The 20,625-nt window shown below is 38.3% G+C and overlaps 1 protein-coding gene across 1 annotated transcript; it reads left to right on the top strand.

Annotated features, from left to right (window-relative positions):
• Positions 1-345: 345 nt before the first annotated feature.
• LOC127418084 (signal recognition particle subunit SRP72-like) lies at positions 346-20,165 on the top strand. Its single transcript, XM_051658466.1, has 18 exons — positions 346-464; positions 4,435-4,555; positions 4,708-4,831; positions 6,189-6,332; positions 6,585-6,696; positions 8,740-8,771; positions 8,864-8,988; positions 10,544-10,601; positions 10,846-10,977; positions 11,300-11,428; positions 11,514-11,586; positions 11,670-11,734; positions 17,179-17,274; positions 17,356-17,537; positions 17,722-17,859; positions 18,190-18,227; positions 18,324-18,483; positions 19,356-20,165. The coding sequence occupies exons 1-18, from the start codon at positions 365-367 to the stop codon at positions 19,522-19,524; spliced, it is 1,998 nt and encodes a 665-aa protein (XP_051514426.1). The 5' UTR covers positions 346-364; the 3' UTR covers positions 19,525-20,165.
• Positions 20,166-20,625: the final 460 nt, after the last annotated feature.

Genomic DNA, 20,625 nt, shown 5'->3' with positions numbered 1-20,625 from the left:
TTTTATTATGCTCGTGTCTTTAGAGTACCAGGGGACTTTTATTATGCTCGTGTCTTTAGAGTACCAGGGGACTTTTATTATGCTCGTGTCTTTAGAATAACAGGGGACTTTTATTATGCTCGTGTCTTTAGAATAACAGGGGACTTTTATTATGCTCGTGTCTTTAGAATAACAGGGGACTTTTATTATGCTCGTGTCTTTAGAATAACAGGGGACTTTTATTATGCTCGTGTCTTTAGAATAACAGGGGACTTTGATTATGCAAGTGTCTTTAGAGTAACAAGGGACTTTTATTATGCTCGTATCTTTAGAGGAACAGGGGACTTTTATTCTGTCCTAGAGTGTTCCACTCTTATGACTAAAGATGGCGAGCGGGTCGGGGCCCGTTTCTGCTCTCTGGACTGAAATCAACCGCTGCGGACAGAACGGCGAATTCACCAGAGCCCTGAAAGCTGTCAACAAAAGTAAATTAAAAACACTTTAATCGTATTTCTGTTGCGATTCTCTTCCTGTTGAATGAAACCTCTGTTTGGGCTCTTCTTCTGCTGTAGCATGTGTCCAACCTGCACTACAGTCGAGTCATAAATATCTGTATTTATAATCAAATTCATATTTTATTAGTGCAAATGTGATAGTTTCATTGAACACTTTAACTCGTTAAGGCTTTTAAACGATGTCTTGGAGGTCTTTAAGACTTTCTGGGGGTCTTCAGATGTTTATTATTAGTGATTACATGTGCTTTATATATGTAGGGGTCCAAGCACCGAAGGCAGGATGGTCCCAAATCCCCCCCACTACTCGGGCGCATACAACACCCTCATCCGACACTAGGTGGCGCTATAAAAAGTAATTTTATGTTTTGGCTTATATCTTTGCAAGACTAAGGGCTAGAATCAAAATTCTTGTCCGCTCAGATTCCTTGAGTCAAGACGAACAAAACGTATATCTCCGATTTTATTTCCGTCTAGAAATGTTTTTTCGCAATATGCGATTTTTCGTAAAACCTACTTTGCGAACTAGGCCTAGCTGTATCTCCGATTTACTTGAAACTTTGCATGTATGATCTAGGGACGGTCCTGACAAAAAAAATTCGGATTTTTGATTCGTCAAATAGTTTTGAAGATATTAAGTCATTCTTCGGCCGTGGCCCAAATTTACTCAATGGGCTATATCTTCTCACTGCAAAGTCCAAACGTTACGAAACTTGGTTAACATTCATACCAAAACATTTTGAGGATGCATGCAAAGTTTCGGCCAATTTCGCCACTTGAGGGTGCTACAGCTTGAAATTGCTTAAAACTCTGTAACCGTACGAGTGAAAAAGTTTAAATTTGGCATGCATCATCTTTGGGTCACGTGCTAACGTACTCCAAAGTCTTTCTAGCAAGTCATTCCACTGTCAGCCATCAGGCTATTTCCAGTCATGACAGTGCAGCTCCTATCTACTTGAATGGGGGGACCACCGAAATCTCAAAAACTGTTTGCCAAGCTTACGTTTAAATTACATATTTCAAGTCAGCAGTAAAATCAAACAACAAAAAAGTATCATAAACTGTTCTTCTTTACCTCGGATTACACTGAAAAACTAAATTTTAACGGCTTGTTTTGCTAACGCGCATGCGCATTCTTGAGTTGATTGACAGGCGATGTCTGTATCTAAAAGATGATTGGCTCTTTTACCTGTAAGGTGGGACTTCCTTTCTACATCCGTTGACCGTTGGGTGCTAGAGCTTCTTGGTTGGACATTCAAATTTTACCCATTCATTTAATTAGAAGTGGCCCATCTCAGCTAAATAGTCCAGTGTTTCCCCTATATGCATTTTGCTGTGGTGCTGCGCCACTGCTGAATTATGAGTGCCGCTCTTGGGATTTCACATGGTATAGAATGAAACAGCACTACACGGATCAATTATCAACATGGCTTAATCACGGATAAAGCCGCACGAGGGCAGAGCAGGTGCTTGAAATGTTTGAAATGTCTAGAGACACCCCTGGTGTGTGCCATGTGGCCTTTTTTTCATATTTCGCCACTGCCCCTATGAAAGTCTCTGCATGCCACTGTTCTATTGTAACAATATCACTGCATTGATATTTGGACATTTCAGCAGTGAGAAGTCAGTCACAGCTAAAAATAGAAAAAGGTGTTCAAAATCATATGCTACTTGGAGGCAAAAACAAACTGGATTAAATTGGGTACTTAAGTCATGATGTCATGTTTTTGATATCAGTTAGAAGACAGATGTGAAGTGTGAGAGTTAGATTCAAAAACATGTATACTAGGCTAGTTTTCACCTAAGGAAGCATTAAGTTATGACCTTTGGTGTTTCCATGACTCCAACCATTTGATAAGTTCCTGTGTAGGGCTATTAGATTGAGAGCAATATGCAGTGCTGGGGAACAGAAAATCCCTTTGACGAGTTCCCTAAATAGCCCATGTCATATTAAGCGAATACAGAGCTGAGGAACATGTTTTTTTAGGTTCCCATTATGTGCTATATAGAGCTGGGGAACATAAGACCTTGGGAACTGGAGAACATAAGACCCTTTGTCATGTGTTCATTATGTGCCATATAGGAACCTTTGTCATGTGTTCATTATGTGCTATATAGGAACCTTTGTCATGTGTTCATTATGTGCCATATAGGAACCTTTGTCATGTGTTCATTATGTGCTATATAGGAACCTTTGTCATGTGTTCATTATGTGCCATATAGGAACCTTTGTCATGTGTTCATTATGTGCCATATAGGAACCTTTGTCATGTGTTCATTATGTGCCATATAAATCTGGGGAACATAGGAATGACTCCGTTCTGGCCATACATGCTTGGACCCCGATGACTGCCGCTTGTGGCTATATTTACATTTAAATTTATTTGTACATTTATTTAATGATTGTTTTTGTTAACCGGTCACATCCTTTAATCATACAGTTGAAGTGAGAAGTTTACATACACCTACGATGAAGACATTAACTCATTTTTAACCACTCTACAGATTTAATATTAGCAAACTATAGTTTTGGCAGTTCGTTTAGGACATCTACTTTTTACATGACACAAGTAATTTTCCAACAATTGTTTACAGACAGATTGTTTAACTTTTAATTGACTATATCACAATTCTAGTGGGTCAGTAGTTTATATACACTAAGTTAACTGTGCCTTTAAGCAGCTTGGAAAATTCCAGAAAATGATGTCAAGGCTTTAGACAATTAGCTTCTGATAGGAGGTGTACTGAATTGGAGGTGTACCTGTGGATATATTTTAAGGCCTACCTTCAAACTCAGTGCCTCTTTGTTTGACATCATGGGAAAATCAAAAGAAATCAGCCAAGACCTCAGAAAAAAAATTGTGGTCCTCCACAAGTCTGGTTCATCCTTGGGAGCAATTTTCAAATGCCTGAAGGTACCACGTTCATCTGTACAAACAATAGGACGCAAGTATAAACACCATGGGACCAAGCAGCCATCATACCACTCAGGAAGGAGACACATTCTGTCTCCTAGAGATGAACGTAGTTTGGTGCGAAAAGTGCAAATCAATCCCAGAACAACAGCAAAGGACCTTGTGAAGATGCTGGAGGAAACAGGTAGACAAGTATCTATATCCACAGTAAAAACGAGTCATATATCGTCATAACCTGAAAGGCTGCTCAGCAAGGAAGAAGCCACTGCTCCAAAACTGCCATAAAAAAGCCAGACTACAGTTTGCAGGTGCACATGGGGACAAAGATCTTGCTATTGGAGAAATGTCCTCTAGTCTAATGAAACAAAAATTGAACTGTTTGGCCATAATGACCATCGTTATGTTTGGAGGAAAAAGGGTGAGGCTTGCAAGCCGAAAAACACCATCCCAGCCGTGAAGCATTGGGGTGGCAGCATCATGTTGTGGGGGTGCTTTGCTGCAAGAGGGACTGGTGCACTTCACAAAATAGATGGCATCATGAGGAAGGAAAATTATGTGGATATATTGAAGCAACATCTCAAGACATCAGCCAGGAAGTTAAAGCTCTATTGCAAATGGGTCTTCCAAATGGACAATGACCCCGAGCATACCTCCAAAGTTGTAGAAAAATAGCTTAAGGACAACAAAGTCAAGGTATTGGAGTGGCTAAGGTGTATGTAAACTTCTGACTTCAACTGTATATTGTTATTCCTTAAAGTCTATTTGCTAAATTGTTTTGTCGGATTTCTTCCTAATTTTATATTTAAAGTTCTATTTACATTTAATGAATAGGTATTTTTGTAAACTGGATTTATCCTTTGATCATATATTTTATTTCTTAAAGTCTGTATGCTAAATGTTTGTTTTTGTTTTTTTGTTTTTTTTTTTGCAAACAGTTTATTGTACGATGTCAACATATTAATATCAATGTTTACATTTTCCATATGATACAAATGGATTTTAATGGGGTCTTTTCTCTCTTTTTGTAGTTCTCCATGAAAATAAGGACGATGTGACGGCTCTGCGCTGTAAAATTGTCTGTCTGATCCATAATGGAGGTTTTAAAGAAGCCCTGAATGTAATAAACACTCACACCAAATCACTGAGCAGGTAAGACAGAAACCCATGATGCATCCCAATTCACAGAATTCTAGTATCTAATAATAGTATGTACTTCGCTGGTGATGTGAAAGTCCATACTTCTATAGATCGAGAGTATGCCAGTGTATTAAAAGATTGTACATTTTGTATACTGTCTTTAGTGATATGATCGGGTTTGAGAAGGCCTACTGTGAATACCGTTTGAACAGGGTGGAAAGCGCTTTGAAAACTATCCAGGGAATCCCAGAACAAACGGACAAACTCAAGGAACTCTACGGCCAAGTGGTGAGAGACATGTGGTGCATGCGAGTCTTTGTTGTCATATTAGTGTTGGAAGATTCTCAATGGATCTTATTCATACAGATGATTGTTGGGGTATATACACTGATCAGCCACAACATTAAAACCACTGACAGGTGAAGTGAATAACATCAATTATCTTGTTACAATGGCACCTGTCAAAGGGTGGGATATTAGGCAGCAAGTGAACAGTCAGTTCTTGAATTTCATGTGTTGGAAGCTGGAAAAATGGGCAAGCGTAAGGATATGAGCGACTTTGACAAGGGCCAAATTGTGATGGCTAGACGACAGGGTCAGAGCATCTCCAAAGTGGCAGGTGTTGTGGGTTGTTCCCGGTTTGCAGTGGTTAGTACGTACCAAAACAAGTGGTCCAAGGAAGGACAACCGGTGAACCGGCGACAGGGTCATGGGCGCCCAGTGCTCATTGATGTGCATCGGGAGCGAAGGCTAGCCCGTCTGGTCCAATCCCAATAAGAGCTACTGTAGCACAAATTGCTGAAAAACTTCAAGCTGGCCATGATAGAAAGGTGTCAGGACACACAGTGCATCGCAGCTTGCTGCATATGGGGCTGCGTTGCCACAGACCAGTCAGAGTGTCCGTGCTGACCCCTGTCCACCGCCAAAAGCGCCTACAATGGGCACGTGAGCGTCAGAACTGGACCATGGAGCAATGGAAGAAGGTGGCCTGGTCTGATGAATCACGTTTTCTTTTAGTTCATGTGGATGGCCGGGTGTGTGTGTATCGATTACCTGGGGAAGAGATGGCAGCAGGATGCACTATGGGAAGAAGGCAGGCTGGCGGAGGCAGTGTGATGCTCTGGGCAATGTTCTGCTGGGAAACCTTGGGTCATGGCATTCATGTGGATGTTACTTTGACATGTACCGCCTACCTAAAGATTGTTACAGACCACTTACACCCCTTCATGGCAATGTTATTCCCTGATGGCAGTGGCCTCTTTCAGCAGGATAATGCGCCCTGCAACACTGCAGAAATTATTCAGGAATGGTTTGAGGAACATGACAAAGAGTTCAAGGTGTTGACTTGGCCTCCAAATTCCCCAGATCTCAATCCGATTGAGCATCTATGGGATGTGATGGACCAACAAGTCCGATCCATGGAGGCCCCATCTCGCAACTTACAGGACTTGAAGGAACTGATGCTAACGTCTTGGTGCCAGATACCACAGGACACCTTCAGAGGTCTTATTAAGTCCATTCCTCGACGGGTCAGAGCTGTTTTGGTGGCACGAGGTGGACCTACACGATATTAGGCAGGTGGTTTTAATGTTATAGCTGATCGGTGTAAGTGTTCATAATTCATAACTCATTGGTGTGTGTGTAGCTGTACAGACTGGAGCGGTATGAAGAGTGTCGTGCTGTTTACAAAGACCTCATCAGAAACTCTCAGGATGAATATGAAGAGGAGAGGAAGACTAACCTGTCCGCTGTCTTAGCAGCACTGAGCACCTGGGAGAACACAACACCAGTGAGATACACATGTGCCGTTTTTAACTATTCTGCCATCAATAATACTATGTGACTGTCCTCTTTAAATCTCTTTGGCCTTGACTTGAAATGTGTAACTCTCAAAATACATGATTTTGGGGGGGAAAGATTGGTAAATGATTATTTTCTTGTTCTGAAGTTAAGAATTTAATCATTCATTCATCAGAGGGTTCAGTAAGTTATAACGTCCTATTCTCTCACATCTGTGATTCATTGTTTTGTTTATATTCAGGAGGATCTGGGTTTACCTGAGAGCTCCTATGAGCTGTGCTATAATGCTGCCTGCTGTCTGATTGGTCAAGGGCAGCTCAGTCAGGCCATGAAGAAACTACAGAAGGCTGAAGGTCAGAGGTCATGCCTTTATTTCAGAGGGTTATAGTGGCTCTGTCCTGAAACTTATTGAGCTGACTTGCTGTCTACTGCCTAAACAGGCAGTTGCCTTCTAAGGCAGCATCCTAATTGAAATCGAACCTCAAAAGTGACTGAGATGGAACGCCCTACATAGGCAGCAACTCCACAAGCTACACATTTAGTGCTCCACGCTTGAATCAAATGAGAAATTAGACTTGCAGGTGATTCCATTTTAAGTTTTTTGCCAAGCTAAAGAAGTGATACTCTAATAAGCATAAAAATGCATAGCATATACAAATATTGGGTAAAATTGTATTGATGCTCTTCAGTATTGAATGAAATTGTAGAATATTTATAGGGAACATTTAGCTCAACTTGTCTGCCATCTTGGATGGATTTTTTCCCCCCTGCATGCTATTCTGACTTGGAATTTGTCAAAACAAGGCATCTTCGGCCACATTCTCACTAATCCAGTTTCATTTGAAAACTCAGTTTCCTAACGTCACCTGTTTCCAAAGTGCGCGGTCATAGAGAGCGATTTCAAAAGTATCAAATTTATTTTTTATCCCCCTTTTCTCCCAATTTGGAATGCCCAATTCCCACTACTTAGTAGGTCCTCGTGGTGGTGCGGTTACTCACCTCAATCCGGGTGGCAAAGGAAAAGTCTCAGTTGCCTCCGCTTCTGAGACCGTCAATCCACGCATCTTATAACGTGGCTCGTTGTGCATGAAACTGCGGAGACTCACAGCACGTGGAGGCTCATGCTACTCTCTGTGATCCACACACAACTTACCACGTGCCCCATTGAGAGTGAGAACTACTAATTGTGACCACGAGGAGGTTACCTCATGTGACTCTACCCTCCCTAGCAACCGGGCCAATATGGTTGCTTAGGAGACCTGGCTGGAGTCACTCAGCACACCCTGGATTTGAACTCGCGACTCCAGGGGTGATAGTCAGCGTCAATACTCGCTGAGCTACCCAAGCCCCAAAGTCTCAATTTTCGGTAAATGAAAATGCCGTTCAAGTGTGGATGAGTGGCTTAAACGTAGTAAAATCGATTGGTTTTCAAGGGAAAATGGATTGGTGGTGACATGGCCTTAGATGGCAGCATTATATTTTGGAATGACCGTCGCGTCTGGGACGCACCTTTGAGTGGTTGACCGATATGGGTTATTCATTGGCCTATACCGATATTTAGCGTGCAGGATGGCCGATATACATAATACAATTTAACAACAGCAAATCAGATGTACTGTACACCAAAAAAAGTGAAACGCACACTTATGAAATATTTACTCAGTCTCGTATCTACTCATATCTACTTTACTTAAACTTGACCAATCTATTGGTTGATTTTGGAACTGCTTCAAGGGAAAGTTAACACTTCTACTAATTGGCCAAGCAAACACAGTTATAATATCTAATCTATACCTAGATATAATATATTAATATATAATTAATATAATATATTAATCTTACTTAGCCTATATATTGGTCTATCACTCCCACTTAGGTAAGCAGCTTGCTAGTTTTTGGAGCAGAACTAGAGGTCGACCGACTTGTCGTTTTTGCAGATTAATCAGCACTGATACCTGATACTGAAACAATCGGTTATCAGCAAAAATTAACACCGATAGCTTGCCGATATTTTTTTTTCCCTCTGTGAGCGGAGTGCTAGACTATGGCAGCCTCTCTGGAGGTGAAATAAAAACTTTTGTTTACCTTCTCTGCTTGTGTGAGTAACTTGAAGCACAAACATTTCAAAATAAGAGTCCTTGAATTTTTCAGATTTGTTTTTAGGTAAAAGTACCGCGTTATGCAGCAAATCTTTTTTTTTTTTTTTTCTGGTTGTTTTGGTGCTGTGGATGTTGTACTAGTTTATGGTTTAGTGATCTTTTGTTACAAAATCAGCTTTAATTGAGAGCCCTCCACGCTGTTTAATTTTATGCTTCTGTGACTGTAAAGAATAATGTTAGTTCTCTCAGAATAACATGATTGACTCATGAATGTTTGCATTTTCTTTTTTTCTCCAGAGTTGTGCAGGAAGTCCCTGGCTGAGGACTCTGTAAGTAATTCTTATTTCTCTCTGCTGCCTGAAATCTGTTTCTGTTTGTAGTGATGCTGAACATTGTGATTTATTATGAATTATTTATGTAGGATGTGACGGAGGAGGATGTGGATGCTGAGCTTGCCATCATTCACTCTCAGATGGCTTATGTGATGCAGCTGCAAGGCAGAACTGAAGATGCACTTCAACTCTACAATCAAGTCATTAAACTAAAGTAAGCAATATATGCACACTCAAAACTACACACAGACGTTTAAAATCTACATGCATTAAAATTGCACAGCTCAAGAGATGATTTATAAATAAATAATATAGCATGTACTGTATATACTAGAGGTAGGCCGATATATCGGTGCCGATAGTTGCTTTATGGAACTATCGGTTATCGGCGAAAATTGATACATAAAAAATAATTCCTTTGTGTCGCTATGTGGACGGCACTGGAGGATTCTACAGTTATAGGGCCCTATAGAATCGCGGAATCCAGTCATAAAAACAGAATTAACTATAAAACACGCAATGTCACGAAATTTGACATATTTGGGATAAAATGAATGTGTAAATGCACTATCAAATTAAAACCATAATATGTCCTTGTGTGATGATTAAACCACAAAAAGCTGAGATTTAATTAAATAAATGTATGTTTTGCATGAGCTGCGCTCCAACAGTAAGTTCATGGGAGAAGCCGGCCGCTCATACATTAACCACATCATTAACATAAAATGTGTGTATAAATGACAAAAATCACTTCATTCACTGAGACGCGCAACAAATGCATACTATATATTTATATAATTAAATCATAGCCTTTAGCCATTTAATAAGCACGTTAGCCCATATAGTGAACGGCTTTTCCGGAGGTGAGAAGTGAAGTCATTGAAAACATCTGGTTTTGCGGTAAAACGGCAAAATAAAAGTCCCATTTAACTAGACGCCTGAAATTGAAAAAAATGTGACAGAAATATATTACTTCTGTATAATAAAATGTAATATTCAATGTAGTAGTAGTAATAATGTTAATAATAATAATAACAGTACATTTAAGCAGTATCTCACCAGCAAGAGTTTCATCTCTGCTTTCATTAATACTGTGATGCTCTACAGTGAAAATAATTATAATAATTATAGTAAAATGTTGGGTTTTGGATTGTGCTTTAATCAGTATAGAAGCTCTTCATTTGATAAAAATAATGCAATGGTATGTTGAAAAGTATTTGTTCTGTTTTCATTTGATTAAAATTCTCTGAATTCATTTCATTTTTAATGATAAAATGTAATTAAACTTTAAAGTCGGAATTCAGAGTTCCTCATTGAACCTCTGTTGAAATATAGATGCATATATCCAAAACTCTTCATTTAATTAATATATAGGCTTTAAAAAGTCTAATTTGGTATATACTTAAATATAGAGCATTGTAGCAGAGCCAAGTCTCTGTCATTTCAAAATAAGAGTCCCCGGTGTGTTTCGGCCTTGTTTATAGTCAAGTTGCACGTTATGAACCAAATATAATTTTTTCTTTGGATTTCGTTTAAACAATAAACTGCAACTGGGATTTTATTCATTTTGGACCCTTATAGCCTCTGTGTCTTTCATAGTAAGGAAAGACTAAAACATTTAACATTATATAAATCGATTTTAAAAACTATCAGCCAATTAATGCAAAATCCACTATCGGTCGACCTCTTGTATATACATGAATAAATGCAAGTCAAGTCAGGTGTGCATGAGACTTCAAAAATTCTTTCTGGTTTCTCTATGCGTTTAGACCGTCTGATGTGGGTCTGCTGGCTGTAACTGCCAATAACATCATCACTATAAACAAGGTAAATAATACAATTAAATGTCACTACAAGGTTATTTAAAATATTAGCCACTTTCTTGTTGAATTTCCAGCAAGAATCATGACACATACTGCTGCCGTAATTTAAAATAATTCATACTGTGAAATAAGAGTTTTTATTAATTAGGGTAAAAGCCAGGGGTAAAATAAGTAAATTAGGATCTAGTTCTGCAGCCGTTGTTGTGTTTTTGTGGTAACTCTGATCTTTTATCTCTGTGAACTTCCAGGACCAAAATGTGTTTGACTCCAAGAAGAAGGTGAAGTTGACCAATGCAGAGGGTGTGGACCACAAACTGGCCAAAAAACAGTTACAGGCCATCGAGATCAACAAAGCCCTGCTGGCCATGTACACTAACCAGGTAAACAAACATTTAACATCAGTGGGTAGTGATTTTTCCTGATTATTAAAATCTAATTATGAAACTGTCACTTAGCCTCATCACCCCAATTGCAAAATCCTTTTCGAATTTACATGCACAAAAAAAAAAAAAAAAAAAAGCTTACACTGCTTCTATAGCGTTGTACTTACTCTGGTACGAGTACATTTGGAATATGGTTTTTCGCGCTGTTTTTGTATGCATTTTCTGTTGTACTATTCTCATTTGTAATTCGCTTTGGTCTGCCAAATGTATGAAGTAAATACTTGAATCTCTCTGTGACCTCTCGGTTGTCGCCCCACAGGCTGATCAGTGCAGGAAGCTGTCATCAAACCTGCAGACCCAGAACCCCGGTCACCCCAGACCCGTTCTGATCCAGGTTGCGCTGCTTTGCAGAGAGAAACAGCATAATAAAGCCATAGAGCTTTTACAGGTACTGCAAACACCTATACCTGGTGTTTCTCTTTGTTTTATTTCTGGTTTCAGTGGAGTTCTCTAATTGTTTTCTTCTCCTGTAGCGGTTTTCAGATCAGCACCCAGAAAGCGCTGTTGGAATTAAGCTCACCATGGCACAACTGTACTTGACGCTAGGTACGTCTGTACTGAATAAACACACTCAGAGAGTGAATTTACTTGGAGCTTTGAGGAGTAATCTGTGTGTCCACTTTTCACAGGTCATGTGACTAAAGCCTGTGACATCCTGAAGTCAATAGAAGAATTTAAATACAAACCAGGAATGGTAAGATTTTATTTGCTTTGATTTTTTAAGGGATTTAGCAGGGTTGTAAATAGATAAAGATAATAAATCATGATTGATTTTGTAATTTCAAATCAGTTTAATGTTGCCTCTTTAAATATACATATTTTTTCCTTTCAAAATATAGTGGATTTAGTTTTAACACATTAAATTCCTTTTTTATGGAAAGAAAATAAGTACCGGTAATTTGTTACAAAGATAACTTATTTAATTCAATTTTAAAAACAATTTAATTTATATCATTTAATTTTCATATATAATGATATAATTTAAAATTACATCATGAAGTACTGTTATCGTCATTTAAAATTTTTCACACCATGATATAAGATTGTGGTCATACCGTGCACCTTTAATTGATGGCACACAGTTCTCTGGTGGCCTTCTCATTATGGGTCTAAGCAGTGAAGCTGCTAGAACCTTATTGTATTTGTACTGATTTTCTTTTTATTCTTCGTTTTTTATCTTCCATAAAAGTATCTGGGCATCAGAAACAGTAAGGCCCAGAGATCTCAAACTTGGTGGGATGTTCCCAAATCCCAACCACTACTCAGGCAAGCGAAATTATGCGTGCCCGCCACTAGTTGGCGCTATTATAAGCACATTTAGATTTTCGCTCATAATTCCAGGACCGTAAGTGCTAGAATCTGGGTCAAGCCAAACAAAACATATTTCCCGCCATTTAGGGTTTTCTAGAAAACAGTGCTAAATTTACAATGCTAGGGAGCGCTATAACTTAAGACACTTCTCCTCCTAGGCCGTTTGTCTGATTTGCACAAAAATTTCCAAAAGTTGTTTTCGGATTTTTGATTTGTCAATTTGTTTGCCAGATACGAGCCGATAAAATGTTTGGGCTTGGCCCATTTTTACTAAACTCCTTTACTCCTGAACCCGAAGTCCAATTCGTATGAAATTTGGTAAAGATAAACAACATAACGTTCTTAGGATGCACACAAAATTTAGCAACATTTTGCCAATAGGTGGCACTATAACTGAAAATTGCTTGTAACTCTGCAACCGTTTGAACGAGTAAGTTGAAATTTGGTGTGGTGCTTCTTTGGTACAAGTGCTGACATATCCTAAAATATCAAGTGGACAAATCAACAGACATGGTGGCAAACAGCCAATAAAATTTCAGCTGCCAGTAATTTCTATTGTGAATAGCCGATCGTCATTAAATTGAATTCACATGTTCAGGATGCCATAAAGAGGCAGTGTATCAAATTTTTTGACAGTTGACCCTTTGCTAAGCTCCGTCCACCCTTGGCTCCCGTTGGTCTCTCTGACAAGCTTTGCCGAACTTACCGTAGGAATGAATGGGAGATTGTTATGAACGGCACGGTTTTTGGCAAAATATTCTCATAAACGGAATTGACAATATTCTAACATGGGCTGGAATGAAGAGTGACATTGTAAAGCATATTTATTTGAAAAAAATTAATTGCACTGTAATTTGATTGAAAACTGTGGAGACTGGGAATCAGAATTGAGGCAAATAATCATCACAGTCACATAAAAAGAGAAAAGCATAGTTTAATGGCGATTACACACCTTATAACATTAGTGTTAGTGAACAGAACTGCTAATAACGTCTCATAACACACTCACTATGATGATGCTGTGAACTCTTATTTACTATGTAAATGAATTAATGTCATTAGCTTTAATTTACCTTGGAGTAAATGTAGTTGTCCTTTCTGATGTTAAACATATTCATTTTGGGAATGAGAAATAACAGTTTAATCCATAGCATGCTCTTCTCGATATTTATTTAAAGATTTTTTTTTAAAAAAGAAACAAAAAACACTGCGTGAATCCTCTCTTGGTACCTCGTGTCACTATTGCAAATGACCCAGCAACATTTTTTCACATTTTGTGGATAATTTCTGTCAAATTATGCTTAAAATTGCTAAAACACACACAACTCTCCTAGACTCTCGGTGGAAAAAAGCAAGCGCTTCTCAGAAAAATGCCGCACGACAATAGCTGCCAAGATAGGATTTGTCAGAAACGCTTTTAAGGCAGGCAATTGGCCACAAAGTGGTGCAATAATGGCTGAATATACGTTTTAGCTTATATCTTGGGGACTGATCAAATCTTGATTCCTCTATTTCTTTCAGTTCTCATAAATCTGTTGGTCATGTGTTTGTCCATATTGACTACTACAGTATAACAACATTAAGCCATTTTGAATTTTCTAAAAAAAGTAACTTTTCCAAGTCGTCCTAGGCCATTTGCACACTTTTGCACAAAATTTGGCATGTATAATTTAGAGACCCTCATAACAAGAAGTAGAGTTCTGATTTTTTTCACCTTCTGAATAACAATTTTTTATTGATTCACATAATAAATACAGAAAAACAAAACATATATACACAGAATCAACAATTAACCCCCACTATTACCCCTCCCAATCCCCAACCCCACCCTGGCCCCCAACAACATCCCAGTGGTCATACATGATTAGATACACACACACACACACACACACACATAAAAAAATAATAATAATCACACACCAAATATCCGCCCCATTCCACCATCTCCGAGCACCACTCCTGAAATAAGGGTGCTCCAGCCGACCTCCATCCTCTTCAAACTATCTGTCTGGCGATCATGACACTGGTTAGGACACTAACTCTTTATGTGTCTATTCTCTACATCGATGACCACCCCATTGCCCAAAATACAGAGTCTGGGGCAAAATGAAACCCGAGTGCCCAAAACATCACACACAAAACTCTGAACCTTCAACAAAAACTCCTGGATCTTAACAAACCACAAAAAGACATGTGTTATGTCTTCATCCTCTGATTGGCATCACCAGCAGGTGGGTGTGTCTTTAAGACCAAGCCTATACACTCTAGAGGGGGTCCAATAGAATCGGTATAAAATCTTGAATTGCATAAGTCGCACCCTTGCATCTCTAGATGCAGACTTGACATTTTTTAGAATCCTAGCCCACACTCCCTCCTCCAATACCAAGTTTAAATCTTTCTCCCATAATCTCTTGTTAGAAGTTAAAGCTCCGTCCCCCAGACTCTGAATTAGCAGGGAGTAATACACTGATGCCTCATGACCTTTTCCAAAAGCAGTAATCACCTCTCCCAGAGTATCTGCTGCTTTAGTGGGGTGTATGCTACTCCCAAAAATAGTACAGAGCAGATGTAAATACCTATAGATCTGAGATCTGGGAATCCCAAAATGTTGAACCAAATTTTCAAAGGATCTCAACAGTCCGCTCTCATATATGTCACTAAGTGTAGTAACCCCCCTCACAATCCACTCTGACCAGCAGAAAGGGGACTTATGAATACATAATTTAGGGTTCAGCCATACGCTTGAGGCAACATTTAAATAAATGTCCGAATTAAACACTCTGGACACTTTTGTCCATACCGTGTGCAAACGCGAGATAACGGGGTGTAATTTAACTTCTCCGGTTAGTTTGATAGAAAGGCTTTGTAATGGCAAAATAGGGGCAAGAACTTGCTGTTCAATACAAAACCAGGGAGGGGCTCTCTCAGGTGGAAGCGACCCAAATGTCTGAGACCGAATGCATAATAATAAAACAAAATCTTGGGTAGGCCTAGCCCACCTTTGTCAATCGGCCTATGTAACTTATTAAAATGTAATCTAGGACGCTTACCATTCCAAATGAAGGACTTCGCTATGCTATCAAATTGCTTGAAATAAGAGAAGGGGACATCTACAGGGAGAGATTGTAGCAGTTATTTGAATTTTGGAAAACAATTCATGTTAATAACATTAACCTTCCCAATCATCGATAAATGTAATGAAGCCCACCTGCCCACATCGCTCGAAAACCTTTTTATTAAAGGGTCAAAATTAACTAACTAAATTACACAAATTTGCTGGGAATAAAATGCCCAAATACTTAATGCCCTGTTTGGGCCACCGGAAGGCGCCCGGCTGAAAAGCCATTATCGGGCAGCACGCTGTCAGAACCAAAGCTTCGGATTTAGACCAATTAACTCTGTATTCTGTATTCCGGAGTTCTGATTTTTGATCCGTCAATTCATTAAGCAGATATAAGCTGATTTCATTTTCAGATGTGGCCCATGACTGGTTGTCTGCATCTTGTTAGCACAATTTCCAAACATTTGGTACACATTGTCACCAGGAATGTCTAAAGACGCATGCCAAATTTAATCCATTTATGATAAAAGGGGCGCTATAATTAAATAGTCAAATTAGGGTTGGGTTTAGGTTTAGTGCTATGACTAATTTGCCTGTATCTTGACAGTGCAATTTCCAAACTTCACAAAACATGGTACACAGGACAATCTGATAACGCACGCTAAATTTAATCAATTTACGATGCTAGGGGGCGCTATAACTTAAGACAGTCGTCCAAAGTTTTCCAATAAATCTACTGAAATGTATCCAAAGCATTCAAATGATCTTTTCTTTCAAACTTGGCAATTTAGGCCAAATGTAGCCAATTTTTAGAATCCTGCTTGGACCCCGATAATTGCCGCTTGCGAGACTTGTGTCTCTATAGAACAAAAATGGTGTTTTCCAATCAGTGGCTGTTTTCAAACCGAGATGGGTGTTTTTCAACCACTTTACAAAATTTGCCTACTACATTGAGATTCCCTACTTTGATTGGATAGTTCAAAACCCCCATCCCGGTTTGAAAATAGCCACAGATTGAGAAACGCCAATGTCTTTTCCGCAGAGACTTATATTTCCGGCTATGTTTAACGTTAGTATTGTTAACAGCATTCATTTGTAGAGCTTAAAAGTGTGTGAAATGCGTGTTAAATCCATTTAACCATGTTAAACTTATTTAATTAATTTCAAAAGTGAAAAAAAAATTAACATGTTATAAAAATGATACAATTAGTATTCATAATTTTTAAAAAAATCTATAAAATGTAATAAGAAGTAATACAATTTATAAACTAAATTTAAATATTTGATCAAATTTTATATATATTAAAGTGTGTGAAATGCGTGTTAAATCAATTTAACCATGTTAAACATATTTAATTTCAAAATTACAACAAAATAACTATTAAAAAATTAACATGTTATAAAAATGAAAAAATGTGTATTTATTCATAATTAAAAAAAATATCAAATTTAATAAAAAGTAATAATTTATAAAGTAAATTTAAATAAATTAATATTTAATAAAATGTTATAAAAAATAAGCAATTATTAAATAAAATAACACTTAATAAAAATATAATTATTCAACAACTAAAATGAAATATGAAATGAAATGTAATTTAAAAGATAAAATTAATAAATATAATAATAATAATAAAAATAAATTACAAATTCAAGAACAAGGCTTGTCAGTTTTGTATTATCTTCAATCAGTGTATGCAAACTAACATGATTGGTATTGTTCAGTGGTTCATAGTAGTGCTGATGTGTTCAATGTTTTTGAACAGATTTCTGCTCTGGTCATGATGTATACACATGAAGAAGACATTGACAGCGCGATTGATGTCTTCAGTCAAGCTATCCAGTATTACCAGAGAGAGCAGGTAAAGGCATATGATAACAGTTAACACAGAGACTCCAATAGCTTTGAACTATGTGATTGTTGATTTTTTTCTCTCTGTCAGTCGGGGTCTGTGGCCCACCTCTCTCTGGTGCGTGAAGCTGCGAACTATAAGCTGAAATACGGCCGTAAGAAAGAGGCGACCAGTGATCTAGAACAGCTGTGGAAACGGAACACGAATGACATCTACACGCTGGCACAGCTCATCTCTGCATACTCACTCGTGGATCAGGACAAGGCCAAAGCGTATCCTCAAACACGCATCTGTTGAAATGATTAAGTTCTCTGGTTGGATTCCAGGTAGAAGTAACCTGTGGGCTAAACTGCACGTGAGATGTAATCAATTTAAACGTTTTGAAATTAGTACTGCGTATGTAGTTTGTTGATTGTACTTGAACTTGATTGTTTTCCTGAGCATTATTTTATTCAGTCTGAGTAAACACCTCCCGTCCCCGGACGCCATGTCCTTTAATCTGGACGTTGATGAGCTAGAAAACTCACACGGAGCCACGTACGTCAGAAAGAAAGCTGCCAAAGTTGTCGGAGAAAGCCAACCGAAAGGACAGGGGTAACACAACTCTCCATTTAAAACTGTGTTAGAATAAAGCAGAATGCAAACTGTATATTGAGATTTGAATTCAGCATTAAGATTACTGGGTAAGGATTTTTAAAAATGATTTTATATAGATTACACCCACAAAGAGTGATTTCTAGCCAATGAAGTACACTAGAGCAGATCATAACTAGAAGTAGATATCTCCACTTCTTTTTAAGATTTTACTCATTTCCATGGCTATACCAGGCCTGGAAATCCCAGTTTTCCTGATATTTCCAGGTTTTTCTTGACCGTGAGAACCCTGTAAATCATTAATTTAACAAATTTGTCACTTTATTTTAGTCCAGGGGATGTTAAAAAGAAGAAGAAAAAGAAGAAAGGTGTGTTCTCTACGAATAGTTATTCTTTTAATTGATAATTAATTATCTGTCACTTAATCCGATAATCGCTTCACCATCGTACTTTGTCCTTCGCAGGTAAACTGCCCAAGAACTACGACCCTAAATCGACCCCTGACCCTGAGCGCTGGTTGCCGATGCGAGAGCGTTCGTACTACCGTGGCAGGAAGAAGGGTAAGAAGAAGGAGCAGGTGGGCCGTGGCACACAGGGCGCGACTTCTGGAGCTTCTGCCGAGCTGTAAGTTTCCAAACATGTTTTTCTACTTCTATCACTAGAGGGCGCTGTGTAGAGCTGAAAAAGATAAACGGCAGGGTATACTTCGTTTTTGTGCGTTTCGGATAGCGCCCGGTCACCACGTTAGGTAACATACTTTCTGTCTTCTCTATGTAACACCATGTTCAGGTTTGACTGTAATTATAATGTGGCATCTTTGCAAAAACACTTCAAAACATTGTGTCAAACAAAACACAAAAATGCTAACCTTTTGACGAAAAGTAGTTTTGGATAATGTCTTAATATATATCCAAATGCAGAACTTATATCTAGAAATGATCTTCTCTACAACCAGGGATGAATTTGTGATCTCTGCAGCCATCTAGTGTTTAAACTTGTCATTTCATTTGATTTTTTCCAGCAGATGGCAGCAACGTGCCCCATTGCATGACATTAAATATTTTTCCTCATGCATGAACTTAACTTATTTTGAATGTATTAAGTGAAGATAACTCTCTGATAAGTCTGTTATTGCATATGACAATGAATGGTGTAATTTAGAGGTAAATAAGGTCTAAATACCATAAAATCCCCCAAAATGCACAACTTTTTTTTTACTTTAGTGAATTTGCTATCACATTTCTTTCATTAAAAAAAACCCAAAATACTTGTTTATTGTTTCCGGGTCAAATTTGACCCGAAGAGTACAAGTGTGATCCTAAAACAAAGAGTGCACAAGGGTTAAGACACCAGCTTTGTTCCAAAATCTTGTGAGCCGCCTAACTAGTCCATTTTAGAAATATCTGACCGCTAAGATGCCACAATTGACCAATCAGAATGAAGCATTAACCTATGAAAATGTGTTTTATTGAGAGTGATTGCGTTCGTTTTTTCAGTGACGCCAGTAAAACAGCCAGCAGTCCACCCACCTCTCCTCGACCCGGCTCCGGAACCGGCACCGTGAGCAATGCAGTGCCACCACGGCAACAAAAACCTGCGGCACCCGGAGCTGCTCGGAAAAAGGCCCCACAGAAGAAGAAGAAGGGTGGAAAGGGAGGATGGTAGAGAGGAAGACACTACGATAAGACCCAAAATGAATTGTTGCTCTTTAGATTGCTTGTTGGTTTTGACAAACACTGACAAAAAAAAGTTGTAACGGCGATGATGCCACATCCCCCTCTAGTGGCCTGGAGAACAATTGTGTAACCGTCTTGGTTATAAAATTCAGGAGGAATGAAGGAAAATGAATAAAGGGGTGTGTTTTAAATGTCAAAAGGTGAGCGAGAGTGCCGTTTGGAATAAACAGGAATCGTTAAAGAGCTTAACCGAGCAAATGTTTTTTTGTAACCATACAATCCACTGTGCTCATGCATTACTATAAATGGTAACGAGTCTAGGGCATTTCTCATTTCTCTGTTTTAATTTGTTCTTTAAGTATTCCTTCTCCCCTTCATATTTTCTGGACCTAGATGATTTTTCAGTTTTTCGTTGCTTGATAAATGGATGCTTTGAATGTCAAGCAACTTTGTGCATCATCTGAGGACAATACAGGCCGTTTATGCAAAGTTGAGAGATATTTATTTTTTAACTTTCTGAATAAAGCTCAAGCCTAATTATGATTTTGAGCCAAATCTCCACAGTCAGATAACCTGAAGCAGATCACCAGTGTTATGTCTTAATAAAGAGATTCCTGAAAAAAAAAACGATTAGCAAATTGAGTGTCTCCTTTTTATCTTAATGTATTCTTAAAACTCCTAAAGATCTGTCACTATATATAGTACCCTAATTATTTAGAAGAATAAATGCCAGTATTGGTTATTAAAGCAGTAGAAAGTTGTTTCAGGAATCTATTCCTCCATGGGACGCTTGAGGTCTCCAAAAACCAAATCCCCCATTGAGCTCCATTTAAATCTCAAATATACAGCTCTGGAAAAAAATTAAGAGACCACTGCAAAATTATCAGTTTCTCTGGATTTGAGTAAAATAAACATTTTTGTTTTATTCTGTAATGTACTGACAACATTTCTCCCAAATTCAGAATAATAATATTGTCATTTAGATCATTTATTTGCAGAAAATGACAACTGGTCAAAATAACAAAAATGATGCAGTGTTTTCAGACCTCGAATAATGCAAAGAAACAAGTTCATATTCATTTTTAAACAA

This window comes from Myxocyprinus asiaticus, chromosome 27, assembly GCF_019703515.2.
Source record: "Myxocyprinus asiaticus isolate MX2 ecotype Aquarium Trade chromosome 27, UBuf_Myxa_2, whole genome shotgun sequence".
NCBI classification, from domain to species: Eukaryota; Metazoa; Chordata; class Actinopteri; order Cypriniformes; family Catostomidae; genus Myxocyprinus; species Myxocyprinus asiaticus.
The sequence above is the reverse complement of the archived record's forward strand: the minus strand, read 5'-3'. Positions and strand labels throughout refer to the sequence as shown.

What these genes read in the sequence shown, in the direction of transcription:
- LOC127418084 (XM_051658466.1), top strand. Translation starts at nt 365, where the DNA reads ATGGCGAGCGGGTCGGGGCCCGTTTCTGCTCTCTGGACTGAAATCAAC. An exon ending in GAAACTACAGAAGGCTGAAG is followed by an intron (nt 6,697 to 8,739) that starts GTCAGAGGTCAT and finishes TTTTTTCTCCAG; the next exon opens with AGTTGTGCAGGAAGTCCCTG. An exon ending in AATCAAGTCATTAAACTAAA is followed by an intron (nt 8,989 to 10,543) that starts GTAAGCAATATA and finishes CTATGCGTTTAG; the next exon opens with ACCGTCTGATGTGGGTCTGC.